This window comes from Oncorhynchus keta, chromosome 4, assembly GCF_023373465.1.
Source record: "Oncorhynchus keta strain PuntledgeMale-10-30-2019 chromosome 4, Oket_V2, whole genome shotgun sequence".
NCBI lineage: Eukaryota > Metazoa > Chordata > Actinopteri > Salmoniformes > Salmonidae > Oncorhynchus > Oncorhynchus keta.
Window position 1 is genome coordinate 10,087,641 of NC_068424.1, and position 15,359 is coordinate 10,102,999.

General features: G+C 44.0%; 1 protein-coding gene and 1 long non-coding RNA gene across 35 annotated transcripts in view; both read right to left on the bottom strand.

Moving 5' to 3' along the window:
* Positions 1 to 14,859, bottom strand: part of LOC118369536 (U2 snRNP-associated SURP motif-containing protein-like) — a 31,099-nt gene extending 16,240 nt beyond the window's left edge. For 4 of the 31 annotated variants that reach the window (XM_052499922.1, XM_052499921.1, XM_052499902.1 and 1 more), the window contains exons 1-4: positions 875 to 1,721; positions 618 to 807; positions 86 to 579; positions 10 to 47 (exon numbers count right to left, since the gene is read on the bottom strand). Coding sequence is in view for 1 of the 31 variants with exons in the window: in XM_052500115.1 (XP_052356075.1) it covers positions 1,237 to 1,280; positions 1,781 to 1,992; positions 5,247 to 5,412; positions 5,600 to 5,682; positions 5,781 to 5,816; positions 7,749 to 7,840; positions 10,029 to 10,099; positions 10,206 to 10,345; positions 13,414 to 13,525; positions 13,853 to 13,951; positions 14,709 to 14,753 (1,100 nt within the window). In the remaining 30 variants the exon portion in view is untranslated. Of the gene's footprint in view, positions 1 to 9; positions 48 to 85; positions 580 to 617; positions 808 to 874; positions 1,722 to 1,780; positions 1,993 to 5,246; positions 5,413 to 5,599; positions 5,683 to 5,780; positions 5,817 to 7,748; positions 7,841 to 10,028; positions 10,100 to 10,205; positions 10,346 to 13,413; positions 13,526 to 13,852; positions 13,952 to 14,708 lie in introns of those variants that run through there. The other 27 variants (XM_052499923.1, XM_052499903.1, XM_052500115.1 and 24 more) reach the window with 26 other exon arrangements.
* Positions 3,948 to 5,237, bottom strand: LOC127916850 (uncharacterized). 4 transcript variants are annotated; one of them, XR_008096326.1, is made up of 4 exons: positions 5,041 to 5,237; positions 4,837 to 4,968; positions 4,609 to 4,693; positions 3,948 to 4,536 (listed from the first exon to the last, which is right to left on the bottom strand). It is a non-coding gene; the product is annotated as an uncharacterized LOC127916850 (long non-coding RNA). The 4 variants fall into 4 exon arrangements; XR_008096321.1 differs by having other exon boundaries at positions 4,609 to 4,680; positions 4,825 to 4,968; XR_008096307.1 differs by having other exon boundaries at positions 4,609 to 4,680; positions 4,753 to 4,968.
* Positions 14,860 to 15,359: the final 500 nt, after the last annotated feature.

Genomic DNA, 15,359 nt, shown 5'->3' on the forward strand with positions numbered 1-15,359 from the left:
GCATTAAACCTGATGGGGCTCTTTGGCTACGTCTGCTAGCATTAAACCTGATGGGGCTATAAGGCTACGTCTGCTAGCATTAAACCTGATGGGGCTCTTTGGCTACGTCTGCTAGCATTAAACCTGATGGGACTATAAGGCTACGTCTGCTAGCATTAAACCTGATGGGGCTCTTTGGCTACGTCTGCTAGCATTAAACCTGATGGGACTATAAGGCTACGTCTGCTAGCATTAAACCTGATGGGGCTCTTTGGCTACGTCTGCTAGCATTAAACCTGATGGGGCTCTTTGGCTACGTCTGCTAGCATTAAACCTGATGGGGCTCTTTGGCTACGTCTGCTAGCATTAAACCTGATGGGGCTCTTTGGCTACGTCTGCTAGCATTAAACCGGATGGGACTATAAGGCTACGTCTGCTAGCATTAAACCGGATGGGACTATAAGGCTACGTCTGCTAGCATTAAACCTGATGGGGCTCTTTGGCTACGTCTGCTAGCATTAAACCTGATGGGGCTCTTTGGCTACGTCTGCTAGCATTAAACCTGATGGGACTATAAGGCTACGTCTGCTAGCATTAAACCTGATGGGGCTATATGGCTACGTCTGCTAGCATTAAACCTGATGGGGCTCTTTGGCTACGTCTGCTAGCATTAAACCTGATGGGGCTCTTTGGCTACGTCTGCTAGCATTAAACCTGATGGGGCTCTTTGGCTACGTCTGCTAGCATTAAACCGGATGGGACTATAAGGCTACGTCTGCTAGCATTAAACCGGATGGGACTATAAGGCTACGTCTGCTAGCATTAAACCTGATGGGGCTCTTTGGCTAGCATTAAACCTGATGGGGCTCTTTGGCTACGTCTGCTAGCATTAAACCTGATGGGGCTCTTTGGCTACGTCTGCTAGCATTAAACCTGATGGGACTATAAGGCTACGTCTGCTAGCATTAAACCTGATGGGGCTCTTTGGCTACATCTGCTAGCATTAAACCTGATGGGACTATAAGGCTACGTCTGCTAGCATTAAACCTGATGGGACTATAAGGCTACGTCTGCTAGCATTAAACCTCATGGGGTCATAAGCCTACTTGTGCTTGCCTCAACCATTGCTCACCCATACTGAACGACCCCCGTAGCATGCAGAGATGTAATTGATCAAACTTTAAAAATGTGGGTTTATTCATTTCGGGTTGTTTTTAATAAGTTTTTACACCAATTTTAAAAAGTAAAAACATGTACCTTTCTGTTGGGATAACCACTTTGACTATGGCTTGGGACAGAGTCTGTATATGAAGTCACATCAGATAATAAACATAGAATATGTGAGTATTATTAAAAAGGCAACAGGTGAAAGATATAAAATATAAAATGCATTATAAACTGCATCATATGAAAAACAACTTTCCTTTTTTACTGCTGTCAATTTTTACTAAAAGGTCAAATGTACACAGTTCTTGAAATTCCCATACAACTTACCACTGCGTTTTTTATTTAGACTATACACACACACACCTCTCTATACAGCCATTTTGTTCCTGTATTGTCATCTTAAATGACTTTCCTTCTAGCCCAGCTAGGAAAACAGAAGTTCAAAATCTCAGCTCAATTAAAAGTAGACATTTTAAAAATTGAAACAAACCTATGACTAGTAGACGATATGCCCCCCCCAAAAAAACGTCACTGGCTGGCCAATGGCCTAAGTAGGCCTAGGTCTACCAAAATACTTCTAAAACACTGGTACACACAGGCCTAATACAGCAACATCCCAGACACGGCGAATTACCTTGTCGAATTCCTCCTTGTTCTTGGGCGGAGGGAGCATGACGGCGTTGGGGTTCTTCAGCCTCTCGCGGGTCTGTGCGTTGAAGGGCAGGCCGGAGGGGGGCGGAGGGAGGGTGTTCTCCACCATGGACGGGGGGATGTAGATTGGGTGAGGTGGGATGGGTACACCTTTACCCCAGCCCAGCTTCATCTCAAAGTTCATCATCATCTTCCCTGGATGCAGCACAAAAATATTATCTTAAAAATAAAAACACGAGTAACCTTCCACCACATCTGATCTTACTAGCAATTCTACCGAATCAGCTGCTGTTTCCAATATGTCATGGTCATGTTGTATGATTACAAGGAACCACTTCACAAAATAACCATTATTATCACTGGCATTGACAATGGAAGGCTGCTAATCCCATGCATCATATGTCCTTCCGTTCTGGTCTTGAGCAAGACACTTAAACCCCCCCCCCCCCACAGTAAAAACACTGCACTGATTAATCTGATCCGTCAACACTCCATCTGGAGAGCTACTGGGGGTGCAGGCTTTTGATCAAACCCTGCTCAAACACAGAGTCAGCTTATCAAGGTCCTGTTGGGCAACTGATATATATATATATTTTTTTTAACAATGTGGTATGTTCGAGCAGGGCTGGAGTAAAACCCTGCATGCTCAGCAGCTCTCCTGGACTCTCCAGAAGGAGGGTTGGCCACCCTGCATGCTCAGCAGCTCTCCTGGACTCTCCAGGAGGAGGGTTGGCCACCCTGCAACATTGCAATTACCACCAAATACATTATCCTTATAAAAATAATTCTAAAATATTTCAATGAAGCAGGCTAAGGTGGGTGAAGTGTAATAACGAAGGTTAAAATATTTAGTGTTCAGGGGAGATCATGACAGCATAGGAGTTAATTGTCAATTTGGCTATTCTAAGAATGTTTTTTATTTTAATTTTATTTTTTACTTTGTCAGAATTACATGGCCAGTATTGAATAGAGTAGAATCCTAGCCAATTATGATCGCTTGAGAGACGATTCTACAACCGAAGTATGCAACATTGGTTTCGTCAACTGTGCACCCGTATCAACTGCGTGGTTGGCCTCTGTTATTTTAGGACATGAGACATGACATTAATGCATGCTAATAGCTAACTAGCCAGATAGACAATTCTAAATATATTGTGTAGTTTGGCTGGTTATCTAGTGAGTCTGTTGTGTATCATCATTTTAAAGAAATAATTGATCTGCTGCACAATGCCTCTCTCTCCTCTAGCTACAGGCCAATTGGCACACACGCAGGTGATGCACACAGCATGAATTTTCAAGGATTTTAATTGCTGACCAAAAACTTGATATGACTGGGCAAATAACTAGCTGGCAATTATCAACAACAAATGTGCTTTGATCTCAAAAATGCATCTTGCGACTGCATGATTGAAAGAGCGCTCTTGCCTGTCAATGCAAGGCCAACAATCGTTATACTGCGATGCACTCTGCAGCGATTGGGAGGACAGTGAGCCAAACGCTGCATCAAGAGGACACTTTGATCCAATTATGATCGGAGCCTAATTATTTGATAGTGATTTTTTTGCATGATTTGTTTTACTTGTCCAACCGGACAAAATTAAATCTAGATTCTGTTTGTCCAACAGGACAAAATTAAATCTAGAATCTGCTTGTCCAACAGGACAAAATTAAATCTAGAATCTGCTTGTCCAACAAATGTTTTCACTTGCCCCCACGGGCAAGAGGACAAGCGTTAATGTTGACAAGGTTTTTGATCTAGTATCAGTTTTACATTTTAAGTCATTTAGCAGACGCTCTTATCCAGAGCGACTTACAAATTGGTGCATTCACCTTATGACATCCAGTGGAACAGCCACTTTACAATAGTGCATCTAAATCTTTTAAGGGGGGGTGAGAAGGATTACTTTATCCTATCCTAGGTATTCCTTGGTCATATCATAACCATTAAATTCTTAATTGTTTTAAAATGTCACCATTGGCTACATGGTGAAATTCCTGAGCGGTTTCCTTCCTCTCCGGCAACTGAGTTAGGGGGGACACCTGTATTTTTGGGTGTATTGATACACCATCCAAACCCTAATTAATGACTTCACCATGCTCAAAGGGATATTCAGTTTCATTATATATATATATATATATATATATATATATATATATATATAATTTTTACACGTCTACCAATCAGTGCCCTTCTTTACAAGGCATTGGAAAACATCTCTAGTCTTTGTGGTTGAAGAGTGATTGAAATTCAATAGTCAATTGAGGGACCATACAGATAATTGTATGTTTGGGGTACAGAGATGGGGTAGTCAATGCAACTTACTTCGTGTTTCGTTAAGCACATTTTCACTCCCAAACGTATTTAGGTATGCCTTAAAAAAGGGATTGATTACTTATTGACTCAAGATATTTCATCTATTATTTTTTTTGACAACTTGTAAAACTGTATAGAAACATAATTCCACATTGACATTATGGGGTATTGTGTGTAGGCCAGGGTCGTGACACAAACCCTTAATTTAGTCCATTTTATTTTCAGGCTGTAAAACAACAAAATATGGAAAAAGTCAAAAGGGGGGTGAATAAATGTGATACCTGCTGGTGTACTCTACAACTCCCATGTCCCACAGTGCAAAAGGAAAGCCCAGGAGGCAGTACATGTGATACCTGCTGGTGTACTCTACAACTCCCATGTCCCACAGTGCAAAAGGAAAGCCCAGGAGGCAGTACATGTGATACCTGCTGGTGTCCTCTACAACTCCCATGTCCCACAGTGCAAAAGGAAAGCCCAGGAGGCAGTACATGTGATACCTGCTGGTGTACTCTACAACTCCCATGTCCCACAGTGCAAAAGGAAAGCCCAGGAGGCAGTACATGTGATACCTGCTGGTGTACTCTACAACTCCCATGTCCTACAGTGCAAAAGGAAAGCCCAGGAGGCAGTACATGTGATACCTGCTGGTGTCCTCTACAACTCCCATGTCCCACAGTGCAAAAGGAAAGCCCAGGAGGCAGTACATGTGATACCTGCTGGTGTACTCTACAACTCCCATGTCCCACAGTGCAAAAGGAAAGCCCAGGAGGCAGTACATGTGATACCTGCTGGTGTACTCTACAACTCCCATGTCCCACAGTGCAAAAGGAAAGCCCAGGAGGCAGTACATGTGATACCTCCTGGTGTACTCTACAACTCCCATGTCCCACAGTGCAAAAGGAAAGCCCAGGAGGCAGTACATGTGATACCTGCTGGTGTACTCTACAACTCCCATGTCCCACAGTGCAAAAGGAAAGCCCAGGAGGCAGTACATGTGATACCTGCTGGTGTACTCTACAACTCCCATGTCCCACAGTGCAAAAGGAAAGCCCAGGAAGCAGAAGTGTTAATTGATGTAATGTAAGTGCAGTTGCATTGTGGGTCAGTGGTGTGATGATAACTAAAGCTTGAATACCGTTGAGGTTCTTCAGAGCTCTCTCCGCATCCCTCCGGTTCATAAAGGCAACAAAGCCACAGTTCCTCTCCCTGGCCCTCTCCTCGTCCGTCCGCGGCCACATGATCTTCACGCTGGCCAGAGGGCCATAACGCCCAAACTCCTGACACAGCATCTCCTCGTTCATCTATACAGCAACCAGAAGAACACAGAGGGGGAGGCAGGGACTTGTTATTGGTGTCATTTTTACATTGGAATATCCTCAGTAATACAATATATTAGTAGCAATTCTGTGACTAAAATATTAAATTAGGAATATAATACATTCATACAACACATTTAGAAGCAATTTCTAAACCACAAAAAAGGTTTACCTGTGGGTTGATGTTTCCGAGATATAAGTTAGTCGTAGAGGGGTCTCCAACGTCATGGGAACCAGGTGCCGAGTCGTCCAGAACTGCAGAGAGAGCAGAGCAGAGAAGTCTTTCTATAATAGATTAACTCAGTGAGACGTAGATATTAAAAGCAACCCACGGTATTAAGTTATCAAATTACCACTGGACGGACGGTTTCTTCTTGAAGAAACATCCACTAAAAAAAGCAGAAAAGCAGGATAAATGTTGTTTACCAGCGAAGTGGAAATGGGGTGGGAGGAGGACGGAGGCAGTTGGCACGAGGGGCGTGGAGGGGGGGACGAGACAGTCAGTAGGAGGAGGGGGGGACGAGAGTCAGTAGGAGGAGGGGGGACGAGAGTCAGTAGGAGGGGGGACGAGAGTCAGTAGGAAGAGGGGGGGGACGAGAGTCAGTAGGAGGAGGGGGGACGAGAGTCAGTAGGAGGAGGGGGACGAGACGTAGAGTCAGTAGGAGGAGGGGGACGAGAGTCAGTAGGAGGAGGGGGACGAGAGTCAGTAGGAGGAGGGGGACGAGAGTCAGTAGGAGGAGGGGGGACGAGAGTCAGTAGGAGGAGGGGGACGAGAGTCAGTAGGAGGAAGGGGGACGAGAGTCAGTATGAGGAGGGGGGGACGAGAGTCAGTAGGAGGAGGGGGGGACGAGAGTCAGTAGGAGGAGGGGGGGACGAGAGTCAGTAGGAGGAGGGGGGGACGAGAGTCAGTAGGAGGAGGGGGGGACGAGAGTCAGTAGGAGGAGGGGGGGACGAGAGTCAGTAGGAGGAGGGGGGGACGAGAGTCAGTAGGAGGAGGGGGGGACGAGAGTCAGTAGGAGGAGGGGGGGACGAGAGTCAGTAGGAGGAGGGGGGGACGAGAGTCAGTAGGAGGAGGGGGGGACGAGAGTCAGTAGGAGGAGGGGGGGGACAGTAGAGTCAGTAGGAGGAGGAGGGGGACGAGAGTCAGTAGGAGGGGGGGACGAGAGTCAGTAGGAGGGGGGGGACGAGAGTCAGTAGGAGGAGGGGGACGAGAGTCAGTAGGAGGAGGGGGGGACGAGAGTCAGTAGGAGGAGGGGGATGAGAGTCAGTAGGAGGAGGGGGGGACGAGAGTCAGTAGGAGGAGGGGGGACGGGAGTCAGTAGGAGGAGGAGGGAGTCAGTAGGAGGAGGGGGGACGGAGTCAGTAGAGTCAGTAGGAGGGGAGTGAGGAGGGGGGCGGACGAGAGTCAGTATGAGGGGCGGACGAGAGTCAGTATGAGGAGGGGCGGACGAGAGTCAGTATGAGGAGGGGGACGAGAGTCAGTAGGAGGAGGGGGGAAGGAGAGTCAGTAGGAGGAGGGGGGACGAGAGTCAGTAGGGGGAGGGGGACGAGAGTCAGTATGGGGAGGGGGACGAGAGTCAGTATGGGGAGGGGGACGAGAGTCAGTATGGGGAGGGGGACGAGAGTCAGTATCAGTATGGGGGGAGGGGGACGAGAGTCAGTATGGGGAGGGGGGACGAGAGTCAGTATGGGGAGGGGGGACGAGAGTCAGTATGGGGAGGGGGGACGAGAGTCAGTATGGGGAGGGGGGACGAGAGTCAGTATGGGGAGGGGGGACGAGAGTCAGTATGGGGAGGGGGACGAGAGTCAGTATGGGGAGGGGGACGAGAGTCAGTATGGGGAGGGGGACGAGAGTCAGTATGGGGAGGGGGGGGAGAGTCAGTATGGGGAGGGGGGGACGAGAGTCAGTATGGGGGAGGGGGACGAGAGTCAGTATGATGAGGAGGAGGGGGGGACGAGAGTCAGTATGATGAGGAGGAGGGGGGAGTCAGTATGATGAGGAGGAGGGGGTACGAGAGTCAGTATGATGAGGAGGGGGTACGAGAGTCAGTATGATGAGGAGGGGGGGGGCTCGAGACAGTGTGTGTGTGTGGGGGGGGGGGTTCTAGGCAGTCAGTGAGGGGAGGTTCTAGGTAGTCAGCCAACGGGTCTGAGAGGCGGGGGCCAGTCAGCCAAAAGGTCTTTTTGTATTTTAGATAGTCTAGCGGTTTCCTAGCCTGAAATCTTAACTGACATGCTCTGTTTGACCATTGAAACAGAGCAAATGAGTTTGGACTCCAGCCTCACCTTACCCTGTCAGTAGTCACACAGCAGACACTTACTTGAGGAGCGTTTTCCCTCCATCCCAGAGAGAGGTTCGAATCGACTGACTCTGCCTTTTATCTTGTGTCTTTCATCTCTCTCCTCCTGTATTCTGAGAGATACAGACAGAGAATACGATGTTATGCAATCTAATGCAATAAACAAGTACAGTCATGGCCAAAAGCTTTGAGAATGACAAATATACATTTTCACAAAGTTTGCTGCTTCAGTGTCTTTAGCTATTTTTGTCAGATGTTACTATGGAATACTGAAGTATGATTACAAGCATTTCATACGTGTCAAAGGCTTTTATTGACTAATTACATGAAGTTGATGCAAAGAGTCAATATTTGCAGTGTTGACCCTTCTTTTTCAAGACCTCTGCAATCCACCCTGGCATGCTGTCAATTAACTTCTGGGCCACATCCTGAGCCCACTTGCATAATCAATGCTTGGAGTGCCTAAATTTGTTGGGTTTTGTTTGTCCACCCGCCTCTTGAGGATTAACCACAAGTTCTCAATGGGATTAAGGTCTGGGGACTTTCCTGGCTATGGACCCAAAATATCAATGTTTTGTTCCCAGAGCCACTTAGTTATCACCTTATGGCAAGGTGCTTCATCATGTTGGAAAAGGCATTGTTCATCACCAAACTGTTCCTGGATGGTTGGGAGAAGTTGCTCTCGGAGGATGTGTTGATACCATTCTTTATTCACGGCTGTGTTCTTAGGCAAAGTTGTGAGTGAGCCCACTCCCTTGGCTGAGAAGCAACCCCACACATGAATGGTCTCAGGATGCTTTACTGTTGGCGTGACACAGGACTGATGGTAGCGCTCACCTTGTCTTCTCCGGACAAGTTTTTTTCCGGATGCCCCAAACAATCAGAAAGGGGATTCATCAGAGAAAATGACTTTACCCCAGTCCTCAGCAGTCCAATCCCTGTACCTTTTTGCAGAATATCAGTCTGTCCCTGATGTTTTTCCAAGAGAGAAGTGGCTTCTTTGCTGCCCTTCTTGACACCAGGCCATCCTCCAAAAGTCTTCGCCTCACTGTGCGTGCAGATGCACTCACACCTGCCTGCTGCCATTCCTGAGCAAGCTCTGTACTAATAGAATATAATAATATAATAATAATAATATATGCCATTTAGCAGACTGTCCTCCAAAGCGCTTACAGTCTGGCTACATTCTTGGGCGCCCAGAAGCCTTCCTCACAATTGAATTACTCTCCTAGAAGTCCTTGATGATCCGATAAATGGTTGATTTAGGTGCAATCTTACTTTCAGGAATATCCTTGCCTGTGAAGCCTTTTTTGTGCAAAGCAATAATATAATAATATATGCCATTTGCTGGACTTTCTTGGCAGACGCTTTATCCAAAGCGAATTACAGTCATGTGTGCATGATCCGATAAATGGGTGGTTTAGGTCGAACCCACTACCCTGGCGTTAATATCGCCATGCTCTACCAACTGAGCTACAGAAGGACCACTGATGACGGCACGTGTTTCCTTGCAGGTAACCATGATTGACAGAGGAAGAACAATGATTCCAAGCACCACCCTCCTTTTGAAGCTTCCAGTCTGTTATTCGAACTCAATCAGCATGACAGAGTGATCTCCAGCCTTGTCCTCGTCAACACTCACACCGGTTTTAACGAGAGAATCACTGACATGATGTCAGCTGGTCCTTTTGTGGCAGGGCTGAAATGCAGTGGAGATGTTTTTGGGGGATTCAGTTCATTTGCATTGCAAAAGGGGACTTTGCAATTAATTGCAATTCATCTGATCACTCTTCATAACATTCTTGAGTATATGCACATTGCCATCATACAAACTGAGGCAGCAGACTGAAAATTAATATTTGTGTCATTCTCAAAACTTTTGGCCACGACTGTACATTGTGATGACCCTCCCACTCTGTCTGCCGAATTCTCTCCCTTTGCTCATAGGATGTCAGTGGGCCGGAGCCGGGAGGGTCGTCAGCGACATGGGACACACCTGGGCTTGGGATAAATACACCTCTTCCCCATTCACTGAGGAGACTCTCTCCATGCAGACACACTGATAGATTTTGGTTGTGGCGTTTTTGTGGCTGTTTTGTTTGTTTGCGTTGGCACCTTTTTAACAGCCCTCATTATCACATTTATATACGCAAACACTCACTTACACCACTGATTACTGACACCATTGTTAATTGTATTTAGTTGACTTTAGTTAATAATTATTTTGTTATTCCTTATCTCCACGTTGTCTCCCTTTGTGACAACACGGAGCAAAAGACGAGGGATGTGAAAATGACTTACTGTTTCAGTTCTTCTTTAAAGAGCTCTAGGTTGCTTTTCTTCTTTCCCTTTTCAGTTGTTTTCTTCAGTGTCTGAAAAGTATTTATTTTTTTAAAGTTTATTTTTCTTCATTTTTGAAGAAGCCAGTAAAAGGACTACCTATTTTGGTTAATAAATGCTTGTTGCAATAATACATACATGTTTTTTATCTAATGTTAAAAACTGTGGAGGGATATCCAAAGGCAGGAAGCTGCTTTTCGCTGGTGCTGCTGCTGTTGTTTCGAAGCGAGACTTGGGTTTATACAGCTTGCCCTTCTTGTCATCGGAAGCAGCCTCCTCTGTAGGAAAAAGCATAGAGAGACAACGTTTTTTACTAGAACGTACAATACCTCACAACTGTATTTATACAATACACAGAGACAATGGAAAATGGTCATTTGACTCCCCAACGTACAGTTGAAGTCAGAAGTTTACATACATACAGGTGTGAGTCATTATAACTTGTTTTTCAACCACTACACACATTTCTTGTTAACAAACTAGTAACCATCTTGTCTTCACTAGGTTATGTGGGACGTGAGCGTCCCACCTCGTCAACAGCCAGTGAAACTGCAGGGCGCCAAATTCAAAACAACAGAAATCCCATAATTAAAATTCCTCAAACAAACATGTATTTTACACCATTTTAAAGATAAACTTGTTGTTAATCCCACCACAGTGTCCGATTACAAAAAGGTTTACAGTGAAAGCACACCAAACAATTATGTTAAGGTCTGCACCTAGTCACAGAAAAACACAGCCATTTTCCAGCCAAAGAGAGGAGTCACAAAAAGCGGAAATAGAGATAAAAATAATCACTAACCTTTGATGATCATCAGATGACAATCATAAGACCTCATGTTACACAATACATGCGTGTTTTGTTTGGTAAAGTTCATATTTATATCCAAAAGTCTCAGTTTACATTGGCGCGTTACGTTCAGTAGTTCCAAAACATCCAGTGATTTTGCAGAGAGCCACATCAATACTCATAATAAACATTGATAAAAGATACAACTGTTTTGCATGGAATTTTAGGTCCATTTCTCCTTAATGCAACCGCTGTCAGATTTCAAAAAAGCTTTACGGAAAAAGCAAACCATGCAATAATCTGAGTACAGCGCTCAGACAACAAATCAAGCCAAACAGATATCCGCCATGTTGGAGTCAACAGAAGTCAAAAATAGCATTAGAAATATTCACTTACCTTTGAAGATCTTCATCAGAATGCACTCCCAGGAATCCCAGTTGCACAATAAATATTTGTTTTGTTTGATAATGTCCATCATTTATGTCCAAATACCTCCTTTTTTCCCGCGCGTTTAGCCCAGTAATCCAAATTCATGACACGTGATCACTAGAAGCAGAAAGTTCCGTTACAGTCCGTAGAAACATGTCAAACGATGTATAGAATCAATCTTTGGGATGTTTTTTTAACATAAATCTTCAATAATGTTCCAACCGGAGAATTCCTTTGTCTGTAGAATTGCAATGGAACGCAAGCTAACTCTCACGTGAACAAGCCTGGCCAGCTCGTTCCTCTCTGGCAGACCTCATTCCCTAGAGACTCATTCCCCTCTCATTCGCCCCCACTTCAGAGTCGAAGCCTCAAACAAGGTTCTAAAGACTGTTGCCATCTAGTGGCCTTAGGAAGTGCAATATGAGCCCATAGACACGGTGCATTCGATAGGCCAAGAGTTGAAAAACTACAAACCTCAGATTTCCCACTTCTTGGTTGGATTTTTCTCAGGTTTTTGCCTGCCATATGAGTTCTGTTATACTCACAGACATAATTCAAACAGCTTTAGAAACTTCAGAGTATTTTATATCCAAATCTACTAAATATAAGCATATTCTAGCTTTTAAGGCTGAGTAGCAGGCAGTTTAATTTGGACACGCTATTCATCCAAAATTCCCAATGCTGTCCACTACCCTAGAGAAGTTATTTCACTTAAAATTCACTGTATCACAATTCCAGTGGATCAGAAGTTTACATACACTAAGTTGACTGTGCCTTTAAACAACTTGGAAAATTCCAGAAAAGTATGTCATGGCTTTTCGAAGCTTCGAATTGGTTAATTGACATAATTTGAGTCAATTGGAGTTGTACTTGTGGATGTATTTCAAGGCCTACCAAACTCAGTGCCTCTTTGTTTGACATCATGGGAAAATCAAAAGAAATCAGCCAAGACCGCAGAATGTTTTTGTAAACCTTCACAAGTCTGCTTCATCATTGGGAGCAATTTCCAAACCCCTGAAGGTACCACGTTCATCTGTACAAACAATAGCACGCAAGTATAAACACCATGGGACCACGCAGCCGTTATACCACTCAGGAAGGAGATGCGTTCTGTCTCCTAGAGATGAACGTACTTTGGATGCGAAAAGTGCAAATCAATCCCAGAACAGCAAAGGTCATTGTGAAGATGCTGGAGGAAACAGGTACAAACGTATCTATATCCACAGTAAAACAAGTCATATATCAACATAACCTGAATGGCCGCTCAGCAAGGTAGAAGTCACTGCTCCAAACCCGCCAGAAAAAAGACAGACTACGGTTTGCAACTGCACATGGGGACAAATATCGTACGTTTTGGAGAAATGTCCTCTGGTCTGATGAAACAAAAATAGAACTGTTTGGCCATAATGACCATCATTATGTTTGGAGGAAAAAGGGGGATGCTTGCAAGCTGAAGAACACCATCCCAACCGTGAAGCACAGGGGTGGCAGCATCATGTTGTGGGGGTGCTTTGCTGCAGGAGGGACATGTGAATTTCACAAATGAAATGGCATCATGAGGAAGGAAAATTATGTGGATATATTGAATCAACATTTCAAGACATCAGTAAGGAAGTTAAAGCTTGCTCGCAAATGGGTCTTCCAAATGGACAATGACCCCAAGAATACTTCCAAAGTTGTGGCAAACTGGCTTAAGGACAACAAAGTCAAGGTATTTGAGTGGCCATCACAAAGCCCTGACCTCAATCGTACAGAAAATGTGTGGGCAGAACTGAAGAAGCGTGTGTGAGCAAGGAAAAAACAATTTAAAGGCAATGCTACCAAATACTAATTGAGGGTATGTAAACTTCTGACCCACTGGGAATGTGATTAATGAAATAAAAGCTGAAATAAATCATTCTACTATTATTCTGACATTTCACATTCTTAAAATAAAGTGGTGATTCTAACTGACTTAAAACAGTGATTTTTTACTGGGATTAAATGTCAGGAATTGTGAAAATCTGAGTTTAAATGTATTTGGCTGAGGTGTATGTAAACTTCTGACATCAACTGTATCTACACATTTAATATTTAGCTAAAAAATAGCCCTGATAGTTTTGTGCAGTTTCAGTTGGTTCTACTTACCTTTAGTTGCATTAGCAATGCCTCCCCGGACAAAGGCCTTGACCTTGCCCTCTCCTCCCTCGAACGCAGCCAGGAACTCTTCATAGATCTCTGCAGCTGCCCGCTCATCCTCCTGCCAAGGACCAGACCATCAACATCTCTCACAACAATACCATCTCACAATACCAGAGCACTTGTCCAATAATAAATACTTATTGTACTTTCTGCTGCAAAAACGTTTGCTACCGTTTTCTCTAATATACACGACACTGATTCAACAATCTAATTTAAACACAGACAGTTAAGGCTACAGGAATCCACATAGGAATGATCAAGTTTATCGAAAATGCAAGGTGCATTAGGATGTTGCCCAAAACAAACCAGATTTCAATTTGATCCCTTATTTGGGCCACAACCTGTAACTTGTAACATGAAATACATTTTTGACACTTATATTTACCTTTTTTTTTATTTCCTCTTGTTCCTTCTTGCTTAGGGTCCTCTTGGGCACGACCGTTTTGCCAATGCTGAAGGACTTCAACTTGCTCTCTAGTAGCGCCTACAAATGTAAATAAAAGACAACTTCGATAGCTAAAGAATTGAATAAACTCACATGTCTCGTTACAATAACAGTCAAGAGATTGCTTATTTGTGCATTTTCCTTGAGGTTGCACGCTGACCTGACAGACAACAGTTGTGAAACAGCCAGCTTACAGTATGCTAACTGGTGAAATGACAGGTTGTTGCTAGCTAGCTAATAGCCAACTGGCTATTTCCTAATACTGTGGATAGTATTGATGTGTTGTTGAATTGGAATGATCGAAATGTTGAGTTTGTCAGTAGCTTAGCTAACTACGGTAGTTATCACAGCCTGTCAGGAGGCCTACGGCGGGTCCAATGATTTTTGTTCACCAGCTCCAGCCTCAAAACGGCAAAGGACTAGTGGAGGCTATTGTTAGCTAGCCAGTATTTATTTATTCACCACGCTGGTGCAACAACCAAAAACAAGCACCAACTCACAGCAACTAGCTAAATGGAGCCAAATGCTATTATAGTAATCAGCTAACTCGATAAACACATGGCGAAATCAGTCCAATGTTTGAAAACAGGAAAAATACCGGTGTATCAGGCCCTTACAGTAGCTAGCTAGCTAGCGTTAATTAGCTAAGTGGTCGTTTCGTACACAAACGCCCCTTATAATTAGGAACACGTATGGCAATAACTGCACAACGTTTATAACCACACAAACTACAATAGACCGTTCGTATTGAGTTTAATTGCCAATGCATCAAGTAAATGTCGATTAATAAATTCACCTTTGCGCTAGATTTCTGCGAACCACCTGGCGTTCGGTCCGCCATCTTGGTTGTGCTGACGCTAATCAATTACCGATTTGGGGATACGTTTTTTTTTTAACCCAGTCCAAAATAGTCGAATAAAGAAATATCGATGACCGTTTGCATGGCTTTGTTGCGGTTTGAATGGCCTACTACCTACATGGTGGCCTTGCAATAATACGCTTCTGGATTTTAAAAAAACAACAACTAGAACTGTTAATTAATCATCCAACTGTAAATCACAGTCGTTATTTATTTTTTGTAGGGTTGGTGCCTACTCAATATTTAAATGCAGTGGTGTAAAGTACTTAAGTATATGTTAGCAATTACAATTACTTTTGATACTTACGTATAATTAAAACCCAATACTTTTAGACTTTTACTCAAGTAGTATTTTACTTGGTGACCTTCACCTTTACTTTAGTAATTTTCTATTGAGGTATCTTTACTTTTACTCAAGTATGATAGCTGAGTATTTTATTCACCACGGTTTAAATTGCATTACCCAAATTGTCTATTGACGACCTGTTGACACATGGCTTTTCAAGCCAAAATCACACATTCAGACAACCTGAAAACATGTATTTGAGAAGCGATGCTTCATTTGCTACACCAGATGGAGCCATTTAT